Source organism: Palaemon carinicauda, chromosome 1 (assembly GCF_036898095.1).
Source record: "Palaemon carinicauda isolate YSFRI2023 chromosome 1, ASM3689809v2, whole genome shotgun sequence".
In the NCBI taxonomy this organism is placed as follows: Eukaryota; Metazoa; Arthropoda; class Malacostraca; order Decapoda; family Palaemonidae; genus Palaemon; species Palaemon carinicauda.
The window spans coordinates 245,053,491-245,071,524 of NC_090725.1; the positions used below are offsets into that span (position 1 = coordinate 245,053,491).

Genomic DNA, 18,034 nt, shown 5'->3' on the forward strand with positions numbered 1-18,034 from the left:
GGTGGAAGAAAAAGGGTTAGTTTATTAGAATTTGGTCTCAAAAAAGGAAATTGCATGATGCATGTGATACATAATAAAATAATTTTTATGGGTGAAAATTTGGGGGTCACAATATGAGAGATTGCATGTTACACTAGTATATACAGTACTGTATTTCTGTAATTTACTTTAATTTTTAGGCCAAAGAAATAACCATTAACAAAAAAGCTGTTATAATATAAATATAAAACTTATCTTCCCTCATTTACTGAGGGAGTTGTATTATTATGGTACTGAAGATGGGGGAAAAAAGAACTAAGTTCAAAGTTCCCCAAAGATTAAAAAGAATAAAGGAGAGGTTCTGTAAATGAATGAGTTTGATGGCAACAAACGTTATGTACCTTTTGAAGATACTGTACTGTTCAGAGCGTTATGTATACAGAAGGTAAATAATTCAGGTGTAACAGAGTATTGAGAAAGCTTTAAATTTTTCTGTTAAAGGTATAAGAAAATTATTCCACATAAGCCTGGAAATTTTCCTTACATTAGTAAATGCTATTCCTACTGAATAATACACGCAATCTTAAAATATGGATCTCGCAGGAATATAGATATCGAGTCTTACAGGGGAATAAACGTGAAAAATTCTCTGAAACTTCTAAATGTGGAGGTTTTAACTGGTAAAAGTAAACAAAACCTAGATGCATGAAACAAAGAATAACAATAGACAGTGGAAGAATGAGGCATTTGTTTGGGCTGGAATGCACTTAACACAAATATAACAGTGATAGGAAAATGCTAAAACATGATTTAAGAATCATCTAAAATAAATAATGCAGAAGTAAAGCATATTAAAATCTTACTGAAAATGCAAAGACAATGCCTTGAATCTACAAACTACATTTCTCATACATAATTATTATTCAAACTTCACTTATATAGCCAACAAAAATATTAACATGCATATCATGTTTGAGCCTCCAAGATTTAAAGTTATACATTTCGTATCCACTTCAATTCTACTAAAATTCATTACCCACTATTATGTACAAACAATGGCAACAGCCTATGGAATGGTAATGATATGGTAAAATTAAAAATCTCTGTAAAACATACCAACTTGTGCCATGAAAAACGTTGCAAGGTTGGCCAAAATTCATGAGGTCCAAATAGAATATGTGCAGCAAGCAAGCAAATAATTGTTACCAAAGGTATAATGGCCAATATCACTTGAACAAGTACTTTGCCAGGTTCTTCGTAAAGCTCAAAACCAAGACATCCTTCTACAGAGGCTAGACATCCCTGCAAAAATCATCATAACAGAGTAACTGCAAAGCAAGAATAAACCTAAGTCTACTAAATTTTTCTCTTAAACCTATAGTTTACATAGTCTCCTTGAATTCATATACTCAAATGATTTTTATGAATAAACAAACATTGATTTTTATGCCTTCTAATAATTAAGATCCTTTCAGATACTGTTACATTAATCTAATTTAAAAATTCAAATTATAAATTTTTATATATCTAAGGAGATCAACACTGCCCAACAACTCTCAAGTCAGTAAAAAGGCAATACAGTATCCAAGTTAACATGGTCCCAAATGAAAATTTATGCAAGGTTAATGAGCCAACTTGTTGAACTTTTAGGTTTATATATAAAAGATCTAATTTATTGTTGTTACTGTTCTTAAAATATTTTATTGTGATTATTTATTCTCTTATAGTTTATCAATTTCCTTACTTCCTTTCCCAACTGGGCTATTTTTTCCTGTTGGAGTCCTTGGGCTTATAGCATCCTGTTTTACCAACTAGGGTTGTAGCTTGCCTTTTCTTTTAATAATAATAATATATCTTCTGCCAACGGTTCCAGTCTAGGGTTAATGCTTCCGCGTCATAGGCCTGAGGGTCCAGGTTGGGGGCTATGTAGCAAGGAAGCTTGCGATTGAAGCTTGTCGCAAACAAGTCCACCTGGAGATTTGGAACCAGTCTGGATATCCACCGGAATGAGCTCATGTCATGTCTTGGGAATTCTGGATAATTTATATACCTTTATTGCCAAATCTTCTGAAACCTCTGCTGAAAGTAATTATTTATTCCATAGCTTACATATTGGGTTTTGCAAGGAACTGGGTGCTTGTGAGGCATATATATTGCAAGACATTGCTATGTTTATATTTTGTAATGCTGGCAGCGCCTGGTCACAAAGAACGAAGGATGTTAACAGTATCCAAAAAGGGCAACCAAGAAGAGAACAGTAAAGTTATGTGTCAAAGTAATATATATAATCTGTAACACAGAGAAGGGACTGTACACAAAGTGTGTATTTAATCCAACATGAGCCCATAGAATTGTTAAATTATGACAGTGGCGACGAAAGATGTGATATGTGGATGAAATGCCTTCCGTTACACAGAAGTAGCTTAAGTCTAGGTAACTGCTGCCAAAATTCAGTGGTGGTAATAACATAATTCTATAAATTTTAATGTTTAACTAAACATTGGCATTACTAATGTTACTTGCACACTTTATTTCAAGTGTTTACTTTTAAGTACATGCTTAATGAATATGGCAGACTGTTTCCCATTGTTTGTGCCAATCACAATCCTTAGATAACTGGTTGGAATTAATGACTTGCCTTCAATACTCAAGAGATCACAGATGAATCTCGTCAAGTACTTAAGTTTGATCTTAACTCGCATTCCAACTTAATATTTTGATAATATTGTTGCCCTGATTGCTCCTGGGTAGACGTTAGCCCTCTCCCTGACCAAAGTGGAAACTAACCTGAAGCTACTGTACAAACCTAAGAAGACAACTGTCAAACATTTGGCCGAATTTCAAGACCGCAATAAATTGAAAGAAAAAAAGTATGATTCATTCTTCAAGGATCTGAATAAGTTAGCTGAACTATGTGACTTTGGAAATTAAGGAAGAGTTTCTTAAATACAAATTGTTTCTTGGTGCTCGGATTTTGATTTCCAGACAAATACAGTGGGGGATTTATTGGTAGCCTGCATATCGGGAACAGAAATGTTGATAGGTCAAGAAGAGAAAAATGTAAGGTCTGCAGCAAGATGAACCATTCATGATGGGACTATCGGCACAAAAATGCTACTTGTTACGAATGTGGCAAGCCTGGCCAAGTAGCATCAGTGTGCAAATGCAAGGTGAAGAGCAACTCCTATGTCAGGGTGTCCAGTGGCCAACCATCATCACCAGCCAAGAAAGAGAGAAGAGCACCACAAATGATGAAGACTCATTTAGTTATGGTCCAAGAAAAGGGATCCGATGCTGAAGAGTAATTAGATTTAAATTGTATAATAAATAAACTTCTGTTCAACCTTATATTGCAAGTTGTAAATTGAATCATATGCCCTTTTTATTTGAAATCAAAACAGGTTCCACTATTTCCACATTAAAGTATGATGATTTTGAAAAGTTAAACAGTACATTACTGAATTGCAGTATTAAAACCAAGTACCAAACAAAGTATTTGGAAAGGTCAAAGTTACAAATTTTCAGTATAAAAAGCAAAATCAATCAAATATTGAATTCATAGTTGTTAGGTCAGACTCCCTAAATAACTTGATTGGTATGAATTTAATAAATAAATGCAATATAATTAATGTCCATCAACTAAATGTAGAAGATTTTGTGGAAAGCTATGATATAGATATTTAGAAACCTATTAAGAACTGTCAAGCCTGATTGTATCTTAAGTTGTTCATGTTCCTGTTTTTCAGAAGGCCCGCACGGTGCCACTGACATTACGCAGAGGTTGAGAGAGCGCTGCGAGAGCTAGAAAATAATAAGATCATAGAGTAGAATTTTCAGATTATGCCTTGCCAAATGTTACTATCAGGAAACAGTATGGATCCCTTAGGGTTTGTGGAGACTTTCGCTGGGTACATGAAATTCTTCACGAGTCTAAATTCCCATTACCTAATATGTAAGAATTGATTTCCAATGTGTCTGGACATTAGTATTATACTAGACTTCATCTCAAGAATGTTTATTTGCAAATGGAAGTTGCTCCAGAAGACCGTAAATACCTGATAATTAACACACATTGGGTCTAAATAGATATATATGGTTGTCACTTGGCATCCATTCTGCACCTGCAATATTTCAGAAGTTAATTTCCTAATTGTTAGCTTCTTTTGATTTTGTTTATCCATATCTTGATATTATTTCATGTGGAGGCTCACCAGCTGAACATGATAAATGTGCGAGTGGTTCTTCGTACTTTGCGTGATGCCAACATTCAGCTGAATGTGAAGAAATCTGTGTTCAGAGTAACTTTTGTTAAGTACTAAGGTTTTAAAGCTTTGTAGAGAGGGATATGAGCCAGATGAAAAAAATGTTAAAACTATAGTTTTTCCTCTAATTCCTCCCACTGACACTCGGCTCAAGTAATTTCTAGGTCTTATTTTATCATTCATTCATTAAGAATTTTGCTACTATTGCCTCCCCTCTGTATGACATGACTAAAAAGGGTGTTGATTTACATGGTCTGAAGCAGCTAATAAGGCCTTTAACACCTTGAAAACAGCTGTAGCTTCTCATTTGCCACTTAATAAATTAGATACACCTGCTATTTAGTAGTAGAGGTGGTTAAGTCACCAGTTGGTGTGGGTGCTGTTCTCCTTCAGCAACATGTAGACAACTTTATGTTAACTACATCTTTTGCGAGTAGAAAGATGACACACACCGAAATGAATTATGCTCAAATCAACAGAGAAGGCCGACTATTGTTTTTGCTCTAAATAAGTTTGCTAGATATTTGATTGGGAGACATCTTGTGTTGAGGTCTGACTATTATCCTCTAATTCTTAATTTCATCCCCGGTAAACCTATAATTAAAATTGAAAATGCCAGATTGATAAGATGGTCTGTCCTTCTCTTGTTTTTTGATTACACAATTGAACATATTCCTGGTAATAATAATACTATAGCGGATTGCTTATCAAGATTACTTATCAAGGATAACACAGTTAAATTTCAGGTACCAAATGAAATTATTAAACTCATTAGTATGGTGAATGAATTTGATGAACTTTCTGAGGAAGCACTTACGGGAGCCACGCTCAAAGATTCTTTGTTCCGTAACTGACATACAAACCACGCTATTTAATAAGGGTTATTACTTTCGGCATAGCTGATATGACCAGCCATATTTTAATGAGGGTTTACTACCCCACCGCTAGTTAGCGGGGGGTAGGGAGGGTAGCCTGCTACCCCCCCCCCCCTCACACACCTGTGCTTGAGCTCACTTTGCTCTCGGCTCGGGTGTCCGCCCTCACCCTCTCCTCTCTGACAGCCATTAATGTCTTTTTGCTTTCTCTCGTACAGGTTTGTTTGTGAAGTTGGCCTCTGCGATCATGCGCAAATGTCCTGGATTACCCGCCCTTGTGGTACATTTATGTCGGCGGTCGAGACGGACCCTCACACCCTTTGTCCTTACTGTAGGGGCCAACGGTGTGATAGAACTAATAAGTGTGATGAGTGTAGGGAGTGGTCTACCTCCCAGTGGGAGAGGTTTTCTCGGCGACAAAAGAAGAAGTCCAGGCGGGATATTTCTCCTTCGAAGATTTCTTTGAAAGGAGAAAACCCAAGGACTCTTCTTCCGTTGCCCAAACCTCCTCCGAAGCTCCCACTCGATCGGTTTCTTCCGAGAAACTGTCGAGTGGTAGCGTAGACCATGGTTCTGTTTCCCGACCTCAAGGTTCGAGAGATGGCGTTGCCTCCCCTAGCGAGGCAGCTCCACCTCTTCCCCCGGGGGAGGAATTAAATTTAAATGTAAATGTAACCGATTTACTTCAGCTTTGGTCTTCCTTGGGGCTCGAAGGTTCGCCCTCCAAGGAAGCCTTGTTTGACATCATCCGGTTGGGTGCCGCTGTCAAGCAATCGCCGACGTTGGCAGAGGTTGATCCTCTGTCTATCGTCGACGTTGTGGGGGCAGAGGTATCTGATGCGGTATCTCCTAATGCCTCTGCAACTGCTCAACCTGCTGTAGCTAAAGGCTTAGTTTCTCCCTCTGCTCAACCTTCGAGGGAGGAAAAGTCCAACAGTCTCTCCTGCCGGTGATTCTCCTCCTCAGGGGAGTTCACTCACAGAGACTCCTCTTCGGAGGACTGCTGATGGTCAGCTTGCTGACCCAACGGCCCCCAGAAGGTGTATATGCCGGAAGGCTCGCCTTCCTCTTCGCCGGAGAGGTCTTCCTTCACCTCACAAGGGTGTGAGGAGGCGCCTCTTCGGTTCGTCGTCACCTCTGCAGTCCGCCGCAGAGGAGAGGCTCCTCGTCAACGGTCTCCGACTGTTCCTGCTACAACCCTGGACCTCTCTGCGGATCGTTCGCGATCCCCTTCGGTGGAAGGTTGTCCTTACAAAGAACACACCGACCTTCCATCTGTCAGACATGCTGACCTGCCGTTGCCGTTCTTGGCTGCTGATGCGCTGTGGGCGCCAACGAAACCTGTTTCTATAAAACAGGCATCGGTCCCTTCGGGGCAACAAGGGCGTACGTGCAAATTAGCGCATACGTCCCTTACGCGCCATGCAAAACATGCGCGCCAACGTTCAGCTGACCTCTCGGAGGTTTTGGAATTAGCGCTCAGGTGCTCTCCTACTGTTGCCGATATAGCGCGTCAGCGCTCACTTGCTCTCACCTGCGCGCCAGCGCTCATCTGCGCGCCAGCACTCTCCTACGCGCCAGCGCTCACCTGCGCGCCAGCGCTCACCTGTTGCCAAGGTTCCTGGTAAAGCGCGCCAGCGCTCACCTGCGTGTCAGCGCGCCGTCGTTCTCCTGCGTGCCAGTGCTTTTCTGCGCCCCAGCGCTCTCTGCGCCAATGATCTCCTGCGCACCTACAATCTTCGGATCTGGGGGCAGTAGGGAAGTCTAGAACTTCCCCTACTCGCCAGCGCTCTCCAACGCACTAGCGCTTACCGACGTGCCGTCTACCTTCACCTGCGCGCCATCCCTCGCAGTCACCTACAAGCGCCCACGAGGTTGCGCGCCAACGCCCATCTCCTCCTGATGTGTGCCCACAAGAGGCGGGCCAACGCACGCAGGTTCCAGCTGCGCGCCCGCGCGCAAGAGATATCTCTCCTGCGCGCACCCATCGACTTCTAGAGCACACAGTCTCTCACCCGCACAGACTCTTCACCTTGATCCTGCGCGCCCGCGAACATTCACCTTCACGCGCGCGAGCGCGCAATCTATGAAGTCTCCTGCGCGCCCCTACGGGCCATCACTCCCCCGCGCGCGACCCCGGGTATTCCCCAGCCCGCTCCCCAGCGCGATCGCCAATACCCTCCCATGCGCGAGGCTGCAGGACAATGCGTGGTAAGGTCACCATCGCCGCATTCCCCCCCCCCCACCCCCCCGGCAAGCGCAGAACAGCGCGCCCGCTGGTAAGGGGGAAAGTTCGAGAAAGGTCCAGGGACATTTCTTCTTTATCCTCTTTTTCTTTTCACGCGAACCCACCTATGGAAACTCCTCCCAGGGATCCGTCGATCCCTGTCCCTCCAGAGGGAGTGTCTGACAGAGCAGCCGTCAGCCGGCAGCTCTGGTTTGGGGCTCTAATCAGAGCGGTAGCACAGGCTTTCAAGCCTGTTCTCTCTGAGTTGGGCCGCAAATCTTTGGCTGCACCTACTCCCCTGAAGAGGAAGAGAGGAGTTTCGGACGCGGTGACTTCTCCGAGGACGAAGCTGTCTCCTCGTAAGTCTTCGAGGAAGCTCTCTGCCCCCCCAGTCCATCCGTCTTCAAGGAAGTACTCAAGATTCAGCCAAGACAACAAGGTGTACCAGTTCAAGGTGCTGTGTTTCGGTCTCTCCACAGCACCACAGTCTTTCACCAGAGTGTTCACCCTAATATCGTCGTGGGCACACAGGATCGGCATCCGTCTCCTCCGTTATCTGGACGACTGGCTGATCCTAGCAGACTCGGAGTCATCCCTTCTTTGACACAGAGACAAACTTCTGGGACTTTGCCAGGATCTGGGGATCATGGTAAATCTCGAGAAGTCCTCTCTGCTTCCCACTCAAAGACTGGTTTACCTAGGCATGATTATAGACACCAATCTCCACAAAGCCTTCCCATCAGACGACAGGATAGCAAGGCTGAGGAGGGTCGCAAGCCCTTTCCTCAGACAAGAAGAGCTTCCAGCCCAATCGTGGTTACGTCTCCTCGGTCACCTCTCATCCTTGGCTTGTCTAGTTCCCAACGGTCGCCTCTGGATGAGATCCCTCCAATGGCGACTCAAGTCTCGGTGGAATCAAGGTTGCGATTCCCCGGACGTCACGATCCCTATGGGACCTGCGGAACGGACGGACCTCCAGTGGTGGGTGACAGACGAGAACCTACGAAGAGGAGTGGATCTTCTCGTCCTTCCCCCGGATTTGATGCTGTTTTCGGACGCCGCAAAGAAAGGGTGGGGGGCCCACGTTCTGCACCACAGGACCTCAGGCCTGTGGTCAGAATCAGAAAAGTGCCTCCATATAAATCTTCTAGAGATGAAGGCTGTTTTCTTGGCCCTTCAGCAGTTCCAACAATACCTGGCGGGCCACTCTGTGGTGGTGATGAGCGACAACACCACGGTAGTGGCTTACATCAACAAGCAAGGAGGTACCTTTTCAAAGCATCTATCCCATCTTGCAGTAGAGATACTGAGATGGACCGAAGTCCACTCGATTCCACTATCGGCACGTTTCATTCCAGGCAAGAGGAATGTGCTCGCCGACAATCTGAGCAGAGCATCTCAGATAGTGAGTACCGAGTGGTCTTTGGATCATCTACTAGCCAACAAAGTCCTGACTTTGTGGGGTTCCCAGACTGTGGATCTGTTCGCGACAGCGCTGAACTTCAAGCTTCCGCTGTACTGCTCCCCAGTCCCGGATCCCAAGGCTCTCTGGCAAGATGCCTTCCAACAACAGTGGGACAACATCGACGTGTACGCTTTTCCCCCGTTCTGTCTGATGAGGAGGGTGCTCAACAAGACCAGAATATCGGTCAATCTTTCAATGACCCTCATAGCTCCGCTATGCCATCACGCGGAATGGTTTCCGGACCTTCTGCAGCTCCTAACGGAACTTCCGTGAGAACTCCCTCCGCAACACGATCTACTCAGACAACCACATGCCAACATCTTCCACAAAGCCGTAGCTTCGCTACGACTTCACGCCTGGAGACTATCCAGCATCTCCTCACAGAGAGAGGATTTTCGCAACAGGTTGCGATTAGGATGTCTGGACATCTGCAAAAATCATCAGCATCTGTCTACCAGGCAAAGTGGAAAGTCTTCTGTGGTTGGTGTTGTGGAAGGGGTATCTCTCCCCTCGATGCCACTATTCCAGCAATAACAGAGTTGCTCGTGTATTTGCGGGAAGAAATGCGCCTTTCAGTCTCGGCGGTGAAAGGCTATCGCTCAGCCTTGAGTCTAGCCTTCAGGCTCAAAGGAATGGACATTCTTCCTCGCTGGAACTTTCCCTACTCATATGAAGTTATAAACTTACCTGCCCTCAGTCGGAAGTGAGACCTCCTCCATGGAATGTGGTTCGAGTTCTCAGGTCTCTTAAGAGACCTCCCTATGAACCATTACGCCAGGCTTCAGATCGCCACCTAACTTGGAAGACTATGTTCTAGCTAGCATTGGCTTCGGCCAAGCGAGTCAGTGAACTTCATGGTCTCTCATATGACATCGCCCATTCAAGGGGATGGGGGGAGGTAACGTTCAAATTCGTCCCTGAGTTTATTGCCGAGACTCAAAATCCGGGGGTTCCGGACCCTCGGTTCGACTCCTTCCAGATTTAGCGTCTTCGTTCTGTAACAGATGACCCAGACCATCTCCTACTGTGCCCAGTAAGGAGTCTGAGGCTATATCTCAAAAGAACAGCTGCAGTCCGTCGCCAGGTGCAAGCATTGTTTGTTAGCACTGGGAGGACTAAGAGGAGAGTCACCAAGAACACCATCTCGGCATGGATTCATAGGGTGATCCTTCTGTCCCTGAATCCAGACCCTCCGTCACGTCACCCTAGAGCACATGATGTCAGGGGCGTAGCTACGTCCCTGGCCTTCAAGAAAAATTTCTCAGAGACGCAGTTTCTTCAAGCAGGGGTGTGGAAGCGTCAGACAACCTCCACAGCCCACTACTGTACCTGTAAGACGTGACCCACAGGAGGCTCGATATGTTTTCTATCAGCCCTGTGGTGGCTGCACAACAGCTGGTTTAAAACCTCAGGCTCCTTACTGGACAAGTAGCAGAAGGTTGAGGGCATTGTTACCCGGTCTTAGTCTGCATGAATGAAAAGGTTTGTCTGGCCCTTATTCTTCATCTCCCCTCTCTGGGGGAAAGCAGCATCCTGGGGTTCTCTGCACAGCTGACCTCAAACCACTGCAGGTAAACCATGTTTCCTTGTGTTCCTAGTATTAAGATAATACTGTCACGTCCCCATACCCTGACGAGGTGGTATTGGGAGAGTGCTAGCCTAAAGTTTCCATCTAAAGAACTTCAGGTCAACTTCCTAGGACGAGTCACACTTCATTATACCTTCACACACAGCTTGCGTAGGCCGCAGTCCTTGAGTAGCAAGGTTCTAGCGAGGTGCAGGGACTCCTTATTACTGAGTGCGAACACACTCAAATATTGAGTCTCCGGGCAAAGCCAAAAGCCAGTACTGACAGGGACTTTCCACCCTTCCTAATGAGTGAGTCACCCCTATTAAATAGCGTGGTTTGTATGTCAGTTACGGAACAAATGACAAATTCGTAGATAATTTGTATTTTTCCTAACTATACAAACCTTAGCAATTTAATCAAACTTGCCCGCCACCCCTATCCCCCTTGAAGTCCTACCTCCAAGCAAAGTGAGCTCAAGCACAGGTGTGTGTGTGTGTGTGTGGGGGGGGGGGTTTAGCAGGCTACCCTCCCTACCCCCCGCTAACTAGCGGTGGGGTAGTAAACCCTCGTTAAAACTCTAATGGCTCGTCATTTCAGCTACGCCGAAAGTAATAACCCCTATTAAATAGCTAAGGTTTGTATAGTTAGGAAAAATACATATCTACGAATTAGTCATATTTTGTCTAAGGTAAAGGACCTAGTAGGATTTGGGATTCCCAGGAAACTAATATGCATTATTCAACACATGGAACTGTATATGAAAATACGGCAGGAACTGTCGGTAGACGATGAATTTTTGTTATATCATTATAGACTAGTTGTTCCAGAATTGTATCGAGCTACTGTTAGGAAATAATTCCATAATGGTCATCCAGATACAAGTGAAATGAGGTCAGTTGTGCAAACTGTGGTTATTTGGCCAAATATTGACATGGACCTTGAGAAGACCACTATATCTTGTGCTGAGAGCTTCACTAATAGTAGTCCTAAAGGTGTTGAATTTCTCATTATTATTGACTCCAAATCTAAGTTTCTGGATATCCATGCTTCCAAGCACTTAATCTTATCTATAACTGTATATTATAACAGAAAACCATTTGTAGATTTGGTCTACCTGAAGAGCTCATATCAGACAATGGGCCTTGCTTATCTAAAAAGATTTCAAATCATTTATTGATTCTAATAAAATCTATCACACACTAAGTGCCCCTTATCACCCTCAGTCAAATGGCCTAGCCTAACAAGCTGTCCAGGTTTTCAGAAGATTGTTCATCAAATTCTCATCAGGTGATATCAGTTTCAGATCAAGTTGACTGTTGTATCATTATAGATGTACAATACATTCTAGTACTGGACGTTCACCAGCATGAAATGTTTGGCAGGGCATTCTTAGACCTGCCCTTGATCACTTAAGACTTCATCTGACTAGGTCTGATAGGGCTAAAAATTCTGATTTTAAATCCAAATTTCTGGTGGATGATGCGATTTTCTTTAAAAACTTTGGTGTTGGGAGCCGAGTGGCTGCTTGGTAATGTGGCTCAAATAATCAATGTCAGGTAATGTGGCTCAAATAATCAATGGTTGGTAATGTGGCTCAAATAATCAATGGTTGGTAATGTGGCTCAAATAATCAATGGTTTGTAATGTGGCTCAAATAATCAATGGTTTGTAATGTGGCTCAAATAATCAATGGTTTGTAATGTGCTCAAATAATCAATGGTTTGTAATGTGGCTCAAATAATCAATGGTTTGTAATGTGGCTCAAATAATCAATGGCTTGTAATGTGGCTCAAATAATCAATGGCTTGTAATGTGGCTCAAATAATCAATGGCTTGTAATGTGGCTCAAATAATCAATGGCTTGTAATGTGGCTCAAATAATCAATGGCTTGTAATGTGGCTCAAATAATTAATAGCAAGAATTTCAAGATAAAATTAGCTAATGCCAACAATGTAATTTGCAAGAGGCATAACTCACAATATTTCATAGATAGATTTCTGTTTCCCCAGCAGGTCATACTGGTACCATTAATGATGATCAGAATGTGCATATCTTACATCAGAGTTTACCACCACCTGCCGTCTCTAGTAATGTGCCTACTGACCAAAATGTTTCCCCTCAGGATATTCCAATAATTCCCATTAAGGATACCAACAAAGAGGGCAAGTGTCCTCATACTGAGATTGCCTTGTCACTAAGGAGTCCAAATGATCTCGATTTGTGTACTTCTCCCATTCCTAAAAATACACCACAAAAGGTACCCCGGTCGGGTCACGTGTCTAAACCTCCATAACGATTAGTTTTTTTTTTTCTCTCTCTTTATGGTCTTAGTGCTATTGTTTCCATATACTGTTAAGATGACCCTTTAACATATGTACTGTTTTTTTTTTATTTTGTTGGAAAGAGGAATGTTGTAACCCTGATGAAACAATACTTATTTATTGCAATTACTATCTTTATCCTTTGTAATGCTTGTGGCACCCAGTCATAAAGAACGAAGGATGTAAACAGTATCCAAAAAAGGGTGACTAAGAAGAGAACAGTAAAGTTATGTGTCAAAGTAATATGTATCATCTGTAACACAGTGAAGGGACAATAAATATGTGAGTACTATGCACGAAATGTGTATTTAATCCATCTTAAGCCCAGAGAAGAGTTAATCTATGACATTTCCATAATTTTCTGTTCCTTGCATCATCTACCCATAGTCCCACTTCACCTGTATCCCTACTCACCAAATCCATCCATGGGATCTGCTGAAGCCCCACACTCTTCCTTCCCATCACTGACATGTTCTTAACCCTCTTGTTTGGTTCCACCTCCTCTCTTCTCTTTACATGACCACTGTATCTCCGACAAGCTTCCCAACCTTTATCTTTTACGCTACATATACCAAACATTCCTCTTATATCTTGACACACTCCTTTCCCGTAGTGAAATTCTACCAATCCATCTTGCCTTCCTCATCTTGGTTCTCTCTAAAAGTTTCTCCTCTTTCTGCTGCAGCTTAATGACCATGTTTCTGCTCCATATAGTAGCACAGGCCTGATAAAACCCTTATAAATCTTGATTTTGAGATTTGGCGATATTTTCTTGTCTAAACTAGTCCAGTTACCTCTCCATTCTTGCCCTGTATATTTCACCTTTCTCTTGCTGCTTTCTCAGTACCTATCTTTTCTGTTAATATTTATCCCAAATAGTTAAACTCTTTGTTCTGTTTTAGCACTATTCCAACTTCCAATTGAATGTATGCTTCATGTCCTTCTCGGAAAACTTTTCTAGCAGTTCTTCCTTCTGTGTCTGCTATAACAACTAAATCATCAGCAAACATCAATTTGCACAGTTCTTCGTTGTTCCTTAATTCTAATGACAGTATCCATAACAACAAGGGACAGGAATGGAACATTCACAGGAAATGCCTGTCTCCCCATATATTGTCTGTATAGTGGTTTTTGGGCTCAAGCCATGTCGTCCCAATGGAAAGTTCCTTTAAGCAGCTTCCTAGGGTATATTTTACTACTGTGATATTCCCAGAGAATTTAACTTAAGGTCTCCATTATTCTAACTGCTGGCGCGAATATCCTTAAAGTTTCCTTTCAGGATATCGCATAATATCAGGGGACGTAATCTTGACATGCCACATAGCAATCTTCACCCCGCATAGTGTTTACGCTTCGAGGGGGAAAGTGGCAAAATAAAAGAGGAGCCAGTGTTAAGGTTCCCTTCCTCCGTTACTGTTTGAGTCCCTAGATGGCGCCACCATCGCCCCCATCTTTATTCCTTTTTCTGTAGCGAACTCGCTCGGTGATTTTCCCGGTAGCTCTCTCGGTATTTTGGATTTATTATGCAATCTCCAGCTTCTTCTGCCTCTGGAAAGTTGAGTATTTGATCTTTACGTTGTATAAATTTAGCTCTTGCCGTAAAGTAAAAAATTTAATCAAAATTAAGTTAATTTTTGGCAGAGCTATTGCCTGAACCGGATGCGCCTTCGGCGCTGTCGTTCGTAACGCATGAGTTATTTAGTTAGCCAGAACGACTTTCCCGGTATAATACCATAAATGAAATTAGCTATTTAGTCTTCATTGCTAGGAATTAATTATATTATGCCGTAAGTATTCGCATTAGTTTCGGCGATCTAGGTAGCCGATCTTGTTTACGCTAGGCTTCCTAGCCTAGGCGTTCTAGTTTACTTTCATGCATGATATAATAAGCGTTCCTGGTGTTATTAAAATTAAATGAAGATATTAGGCAATTTATACATATAAGATATATCGATTGCATATAAACATTCCTCTTCTAAGATAATATACGAGAGCTTCGATGATTTAGGTAGTCGATCTCACTGTCACTAGGCTAGTAGCCTAGTGGCTTTAGTATACTTTCATACATACTCCCCAGTTACCCTCATGTATAGGGTAATCCCCTCCTTCCCTCCGAGTGTAGCCTTAGGCAACAAACCTAGTTGGTCGTGCCTCGAGTTGTCATTCAGGCAAGACTAGGCTAGGGTTTTTCTGCCCCTTCCCTTGGCTGCAGATGGTAAGCTTTGGGTTTAGGTCAGAACCTCAGAGTACATAGTCGTGTGCAGGCAGCTGATCGGCAGGGTGAATAGATTCCCGTCTGTTTATGTTGTCGGCATAGGAGGCTAAGCTTCCCTAGACTGCACTTGAAGGGGTCATATGAATTACCCCCTTCTCCCTGTGGTCTAGTAGACTAGTCCTGTGCTTGCAGACCCTAGGCTGAAGAATAGATATTCTTCTGCTGCCTAGGATGGTGCCGGCACTGCAACTCTGTTTCTCTCTTGTTAAGGGTGGCGGCTAGATGGCTGCCGGCCCCCTTTACTGTATTGGCAGACCCTAGGCTGGAGAATAGTCTCTCCATCCCCCTAGGATGGCGCCGATATTGAAACAGAGCTTCCTTAGGGTGTGGTAGGACCGGCAACCTGGCAGCTCCTCTCTCAACTTATACAGGACCCTTTTCCCTCCCCCCTCTGTCCTTTAGTGATGGCCTAGCCATCACAACCCTTTGACCGTCGTCCTGCAATCTCACCGCTTGCCAGCAGGTTGTAGGGCCGGCTCGGGCTTCTGCTTGTATGGCCTGGTCGCTCAGCTTTCCCTTTTGGACACAAAGCTCCGGGATAGCTGTGTCAGCGGGACCAGCTGCCGGCAGAAGATCCCTTTACTATAGAGTGTTCTTCAGTCCTCTCTTGGACTGCCATTCACAACCTGTGTCTGGCAGTGACCGACAATGGAGGTGGATGGGTGGAAGCCTGAATATCTTATATTCTCCCCTTCCATTTGAACCATCATTCCGGAGGAAGGAAGTGAAACAGCGCTCTTACAACATCCTTCACTCCTTGCTTTCTCTCTCTCTATCGGCTAGTGCCGCCAGGTACTAACCTAACTGGCGGCTTCCGGCAAGATGCTGGCTAGATTTGTGCGCCGACAGCCAATGATCCGCTGACACAACTGACTTAGCCGGCAAGAGCCAGCCGAGTTCTGACTACCGGCCACTACCCTATCACATAGAATGCTGACTGGGCTAGTGCGCCAACAGCCGGTAACCCGCCGGCCACCATTCCAGTCGATGTTGTGCCAGCTGAACTATGCCCTAGGTGCTAGCCTAGCCGGCATGTATATGTCTATACAGTACAGTAGCCAGTATATTAGCAGTATAGATCATACTGCAAACAGAAAACTATGGTATAAAAGTATACAGTAGTTAAATTTCCAACATACTCTGTGTGTTCAGACGCAGTCTATCGTTGAGACCATATAAGATAAGGAAAGGAATTCTCTTTCCATATACTGATAGATGATCAGTTACGAACGACCCTCATTATTAATCCTTTTTGGAAGTTGGTGTTAAGTTACACGTATCTGTCCTTATAGGTTAGGTCTCTTCCAATATGCCTCCTGAGGAGGATAACCCTAGGCTTTAATCTTGAGGGAGGTCACAGCAATTGGCTGGGCAGGAAACACACGTATATGTCTTTCCTAATTCATTTCTAGCTTATCTATCCTAAGCTATATGCAATAAAATAAAATGGAAAATATTATTAATAATATTTATTAGTTTATCTAGTGAGATGAACTACCTTATACTCATTTTATTTTCCTCTCTTTACAGGAGGACCATGTGAAGTGCCGTAGCGTCTTCTGCAACGTCCGTAACAAGGACTTCTATGCCACCAGGAGTGTAGGACGCACTCCCATTGCTCCATAACCAAGGGACCTCTCAAATATTGGGACCCCCAGGTATGTACTGTGTGCAAAGCCTTGGTTAGTGAGGCCTTTGAAGACCCCAAGACAACGGAGTTAAGGGATGCAGCTCTGAGTAAGCTGCGTTTATGGGTTCGTGGCTTCCAGAAAAATGTCACGGGGCCTTACCTCCCGAGTGAGCGTATGAGGGCCTATCTATTCCCTAAGGCATCTGCGGATGCTGTTATTCCACAGCCTCACCCTGAGATCCCTTGTGTCCAGATTTCCGTAGATACGGATGTCTCGGATGCGATGAAGGACATCCATCTAGACAACGAGAGGATGTCAGAGGTGTCAGAAGACACCGAAAAGGACCTTCTTGCTGAAGGTCAGGAAGAGGAGTCAACGTTGGCTCCAGAGACGGAAGAGGAAGTCGAAACGGTGTCCGTTTCGTCGGTTCCAGCCCCAGAACCAGTGCCCTCTATGTCCTCCGCTCCTACACCTGATATGTCGGATAAGACCCTGTCTGCCATCATGGCTATGATGCCCAGAACCAGTGCCCTCTATGTCCTCCGCTCCTCCACCTGATACGTCGGATAAGACCCTGTCTGCCATCATGGCTATGATGGAGACGTTCCAAAAGCGGAGTGAAGAAAGGGAAGCTGCATTAAGGAAGGAGATTCATCAGCTTGCAGCGTCCCGTCGGTCTCATAAGAGACTCAATGTCAAGGATCTTCCCTCGTGCTCTGAGGTGAATCCATGGAGGCATGCAGAGTACATGCCAATCATGAATGGGAAGATCTTTATCTCAGAAAAGCTGGGAGCTGTCCTTATCGAGGACATCGAGTTCTGGCCCAGCTTTGATTCCTATCCAGACTGCTTCGTCCGTCTAAAGGCGGAACCTGTATCCAAAGAGGAGAGAGAGCCGGAGGAGGTCATAGTGCTTGACCATGCAAAGGCTCAAGCTTTGTTGGCTAGCAGTCTGAAGGACAGGGGCTTCACTAACTCTAAGGTGCCAGCCCTGAGTAAGAAACACCCTTCCTTTCTTGCTCCAGCGACAATGGCCTTTCCCATTTGCGGAAATAGGGTTCAAGGCGGTGATGAAGGCAGTGGAAGCTGGGAAACCTTGCCCTACACTGGAGGAGTGTAGGCCCCTTTCCCTAGCCGTGCCTACGGATCACAAAGACTGGAAGGATATACAGCTTACCTTCTCAGTCGGGAAGGAGGCAGATATCGCTGGACGTCAGTTCAGTGAGAACCTCCCTAAGTTGTCTGACTTTCTCCTGTGCAGGGAGCAGGAGACGAAGGAAAAGCTTGCTGCCTCTCTGTCCCTCCAGACCACCTTGGAGGCAATGGCCAGTGAGCATAGATCCCTAGATATGTTCATGGTCGTAGCCAAAACACATTTGTCAACCCTGATCAAAGACTTCTACGGCTTTGTTAGGGCTAGAAGGGCTT

At 44.2% G+C, this 18,034-nt stretch overlaps 1 protein-coding gene across 12 annotated transcripts in view; it reads right to left on the reverse strand.

The window, feature by feature from the left end:
- Positions 1–18,034, reverse strand: part of LOC137654709 (uncharacterized) — a 294,512-nt gene that overhangs the window by 64,495 nt on the left and 211,983 nt on the right. For 10 of the 12 annotated variants that reach the window (XM_068388642.1, XM_068388616.1, XM_068388626.1 and 7 more), the window contains one exon: positions 1,096–1,281. The exons of the other annotated variants lie outside the window; for them this stretch is intronic. Coding sequence is in view for 4 of the 10 variants with exons in the window: in XM_068388692.1 (XP_068244793.1) it covers positions 1,096–1,281 (186 nt within the window). In the remaining 6 variants the exon portion in view is untranslated. The remainder of the gene's footprint in view (positions 1–1,095; positions 1,282–18,034) is intronic. 12 annotated transcript variants of the gene reach the window in all.